The following is a 4,265-nucleotide window of genomic DNA, read 5'->3' as shown; positions in this document are numbered from 1 at the left end:
AATAATCCGCGTAGGGGAATATACCGAAAAGTATCTTTCGGATTCACCCGCAACAGCTGCGCTGCAACAACAATCGGTAATAGCTAGAGATGGTAGTTCGACATCAGTTCGATAACTAACCATTAAAGTGAATATTTTATAATAAACTAAAACCTACCTTTACCATAACAGACCCGATTTTGAAACAGGCAGGTCATTTCTTATTTTTGAGCTTTGTCTTAGATAATATTAAATTGGTTTTCTTTATTAAACTTTGTTAAAATAGCAATTGCCAGGCATGTCAAATCAGTATTCTAATTAGCAGATAATTTACGTAGTTTATATAAATGTATGTTTTTAGTTATAGGAACTTAAAAAAGTAAATTAAAATAGTTGTAATATTTACTTATTCTGTAACGATAACCGGGTAACAACTTCGAATTTTCGAACATCGTAGTCTGGCAACGCCAAATTTCGTGATCAGCTGTTCAAGCAGTATTTTCTGGTCGCCGGACGGTCATACTAACTGGAATTACTTAACTTAACATGCTGCAAGGAATGCTCAAGAGGTAAATGAACAATAAACATTATATTTTGTATGAAATAATATAAATTTATTTCATTTCAGGACCTGCCTGGCGGTTGCCAACACCGCCCAAACGCTAATTTCCCGGGACAAGCACGCTTTTAATCGGGCGCTGCTGAAACCGAAAGTCCGCTGCCATTTCCCGAAACCCATGGAGGTGAAGAGAATCAATGCCCACGGCTGGCAAGCAAGGATGTCCACGCCCGAGGGACGTCGCGTGCTGATGAACAGGATCCTCAGGGGCCGCCACAACATATCCCACTAGCCCTTCGTTAATAAACCTCATTTTATTTACAAATAGTCTTTTTACAATTAGCACGATATAGCCGTAGCTCAGTTTGAGTTTCTCTGATTTGCTGGAACTCCCAGGAAGCCCGGCGCTCTATGGTAGATCTGCTGTATACTCTTCGAAGATTTCGAGTCGTCTAGGATGAATACGAAGGGCACAATGTTGTCCACTCCCTGACCCTGATTCTTGAAGTAGCCCTGCGGCAGGGTTAGTTCTCCGCCCAGAATGAGGCAATCCACCAGGGACATCCTTTGCAACGGCATCGCAGGCACCAGGAACAGCTCCTTCCGGTCATAGTCGATGGCACGAACCACTCCTAAAAGGATATAGATCAGTAACTAAACCAAAAAAGGCTTTTAGCTTATACAAACCTATTCCCAAGCACTCAGGCAGGCCTTCTTGCTGATGACACAGATAAACTACATTTGCCTCCATCCCGTGGATTAGTTCTTCCCGTGAGTAAGTCTCGCTGGTGGCATGCCCTATCTTCAGGGATTCTAGGGACACCTTTACCGGCTGGCAGTCTGTGAGGGTTTTGGCATTGCCAGTGAGACACGAACTGAGTCGTGCCAGTAGGTTGGAATACCGCATGTCCTTGGCGCTCAGGCTCCAAGCTCCTCGATCTTTGGCAGGCGCCACGCTCATCAACTTGTGGAGTGTGTACTTCGGTATTTCGTTCACCCTAAACTCCTCCGCCGTGTAGATAATGGGTTTCAACTGGGACAAACTGCTCCATTCGAGGAAAGAATCAAAGTTATTAATCGGAACTGGACTGGAGATTTGTATAAGGTCCGTGGGTCGGATGCGATCCACCAGCAGGGCCATTAGTTCGGTACCAAATCCTTTGTTATATCCCATAGTATTTACCAGCCAGGGAATATTTGCGTACTTCGTATCCTTATGTATATTCTGGATCAGCTGAATGACTGCTCGAGCATACTGCTCTGCGCACAAGACTATATTGGTGTGGCCCACGACATAAGCTTGGTCGGGTTGCTTGTTGTAGAGGAATCCTGGACCCAAAAGAGGCCCATCGATAAGGGTGCAAGAAACCGTCTGAGGAACAAAGATTTCCGGCTGACCTATGTCCAAATCGATGAACAGGAGCGATGGGAACTGGCCAAGATTCCGATTGATGAGGTACCGCAATAAACTGGATTTTCCAACGCCCTTGCCACCTGCTATTAGAATCCTACTAGAGGTCTGCAGTTTCAACTTATTCCACACCTGCGGCACTTGCAGAGTACGACTCTGGTCGGAGGATTGGATCAGGCAGTGCAACAAAGACTCACTTTGGTGAAATGGCCGATTGGACGCGTTGACCAGTGGGAACAAATTCTGCGCCATGTGCTTGCCAAAGTTATCCACCAGATTCTGGGCACCTGTATTGCGCTGTAGTAGTACTATTGCATTAGTCTGATTCTGGAAGCTGCCTTGAATCCTGTCCAGCTGGGCGCGTGTAAAGTTCTTGTTGAGCTCCTCCCATTGCACCTCATCCTTGGCAGGTTTTTTGGTCTTTGTGGGTGAGATGGACACCCAATTAAGGCCTTTTGGCGAATAAATGGTAAGTGGCTCTTGTCTGCGCGGCCTGTAACCATTTACTGAGATCTGGCCACTCAGCAGGGTGAGTACCAGTGTACCATACAGCTCCAGATCTTCTTTAATCACGGCCAGCACATGGTTGCTCTTGAGACTGTTTTCGAACACGCTGAGTTCGGTGAAGTTGGCTTGAGGGTTTCTGTAAAAAGGTGTGTCGATAGGTTGGGTAACCTGCTCCTTTTCGGTTGGTACAATTTCTGGCAATGATTCCTCAGCATCCACTATCGTTTCCTCGAGAACTGCAGGCTCGTCTATTACAGTGCTAAATTCTTCTTTAGGTGAATCTTCTTCTGGAGGCACAACAATGGAATCTTCTAGAATCTCCTCCACAACGCTTGCCTCTCTTATTGTTTCTTTGGCCTTAGGTTGGCCTTGGTATCTAACCAGTTCTTTTTGGTTTTCGTCCGCAGGTTGATCATCAAAGATTTCCTCTATAGTAAGCGGCTCCTTCTGTATTCCCAAAGGTTGGTCATCAAAGAATCCATCGATGTCAGGCGGCTCATAGGTTGAATCGAGGTCGTCGCTGTCGAAGAAATCGCTGCCGAATTCCTCACTATAGCTATCTTCGCTGTCGAAATCTTCATCACTGTCAAAGTCTTCGCTATCTTCAATGTCAAACTCCTCGCTGCTGGTATCATCACTGTCAGATTCATCGCTGTCAAATTCTTCAGATACAAAATCGTCGCTGTCCTGTGGTTCATAATCATCATCCTCTTCGTCACTGTCGATTTCCGCCAATGCACTCTCGAATACCTTAATCTTTCGAACTATTCCTTTGCCATCACCTTGCAATAGGTGAGCTCGGTTCTCCACATTTTCAAATTGAGCAGGTAAGGCTAGTATTTTGCTCTGATCCCCTTTGGATTTGGATTTAAAAATCTGTGGTTTTTTAAAGAAATTTTCGCTAACTTCCTCGGAGTCATCGCTATACGAATCTGCTGAAGAACAGTTTAGTTGTATATAAAGCTTATATCGTGATATTACATACCATTTTCTATAGAATTATCCTCTTCATACTCTTCATCTGTTGATAAAATCTCAAAATCCTTCCGTTCGTGGTCACTACCATTGTTATTGAAAATTGAATAGCTTTTGATTGGACCATTGCTTGGGTTTTTATATCCATTTTGACTGTATTCCTTGGGAATCTGAGGTATATTCTGTAATCTGGCGATTTTGGAACCTTTTGTTTTCGTGGGGCTCTTCACTGATTCTGTAAAATAATAATATAATTTGCATTTTATGAAGAAATATTATAAAGCTTACCATTCTTACTAGAAACTTCTTCTTTAGGGCCTTTTTTAAGTTTCTTTGGCACGGGAATATTGAATGTTTCCATTACAACGGGTTTTGTGGGAATAATCTGGAATTTTGCTTTGGGACTCTTCCCTTGAGTAGTAACATCATTCTTGGGCCTCTTTTTGGATGGAGAACTATCTGGAATTGTCTCCTTATTAGAAAGCGGCCTCTTTTGCGCAGCCTTCTTTTTTGTCTTTGATTTTTGGGGCGACTCCATCAGAACCTTTTGCATCTTTGGGGGCGAAAACTCTGCGGGAGCACTGGAAGCCTTTGGAATCACCTTCTGTTTGGAAGCCACAGGTGGAGGCGCCGGTTTCCCCGGCTTTCTGCGACCGGAGGCAAGTTCTCGCTGTTCGGTGAGCTGGAAACTCAGCTGCATTTCTTTCAACATTTGCTCGTTTAGCCTTCCTGTTTTCATTTTCCGCAGAAACGTTGAGAATTTATTAATTCCCGGGCCATGCGACCGGCATTATAAGAAGAAGAATCAAAATCATCTGTGCAGTATGACCATCC

General features: G+C 44.1%; 2 protein-coding genes across 3 annotated transcripts; one reads left to right on the top strand and one right to left on the bottom strand.

Moving 5' to 3' along the window:
* Positions 1-436: 436 nt before the first annotated feature.
* Positions 437-863, top strand: mRpL34 (mitochondrial ribosomal protein L34). The gene is made up of 2 exons (XM_017074075.4): positions 437-548; positions 608-863. The coding sequence occupies exons 1-2, from the start codon at positions 526-528 to the stop codon at positions 828-830; spliced, it is 246 nt and encodes an 81-aa protein (XP_016929564.2). The 5' UTR covers positions 437-525; the 3' UTR covers positions 831-863.
* LOC108009597 (polynucleotide 5'-hydroxyl-kinase NOL9) lies at positions 834-4,258 on the bottom strand. Of its 2 annotated transcripts, none has more exons than XM_017074070.3 (4): positions 3,720-4,258; positions 3,442-3,666; positions 1,226-3,388; positions 834-1,170 (listed from the first exon to the last, which is right to left on the bottom strand). In XM_017074070.3, exons 1-4 carry the CDS (start codon positions 4,168-4,170, stop codon positions 899-901), a joined length of 3,111 nt encoding a protein of 1,036 aa, XP_016929559.2. In that variant the 5' UTR covers positions 4,171-4,258; the 3' UTR covers positions 834-898. The 2 variants fall into 2 exon arrangements, with proteins under 2 accessions (XP_016929559.2, XP_016929561.2); XM_017074072.3 differs by having other exon boundaries at positions 3,729-4,258.
* Between the last annotated feature and the right edge of the window lie 7 nt (positions 4,259-4,265).

The sequence above is a fragment of the Drosophila suzukii genome, chromosome 2R (genome assembly GCF_043229965.1).
Source record: "Drosophila suzukii chromosome 2R, CBGP_Dsuzu_IsoJpt1.0, whole genome shotgun sequence".
NCBI classification, from domain to species: domain Eukaryota; kingdom Metazoa; phylum Arthropoda; class Insecta; order Diptera; family Drosophilidae; genus Drosophila; species Drosophila suzukii.
This window is presented reverse-complemented; position numbering and strand designations above follow the sequence as displayed.

Bases quoted from the DNA above. Each gene is read 5' to 3' on its own strand.
- LOC108009597 (XM_017074070.3), bottom strand. From the start codon at position 4,170: ATGAAAACAGGAAGGCTAAACGAGCAAATGTTGAAAGAAATGCAGCTG. The intron at 3,389-3,441 runs GTATGTAATATC...GTTCTTCAGCAG, and splicing joins GGATAATTCTATAGAAAATG to ATTCGTATAGCGATGACTCC. The intron at 1,171-1,225 runs GTTTGTATAAGC...ATATCCTTTTAG, and splicing joins GCCTGAGTGCTTGGGAATAG to GAGTGGTTCGTGCCATCGAC.
- mRpL34 (XM_017074075.4), top strand. From the start codon at position 526: ATGCTGCAAGGAATGCTCAAGAG. The intron at 549-607 runs GTAAATGAACAA...ATTTCATTTCAG, and splicing joins CTGCAAGGAATGCTCAAGAG to GACCTGCCTGGCGGTTGCCA.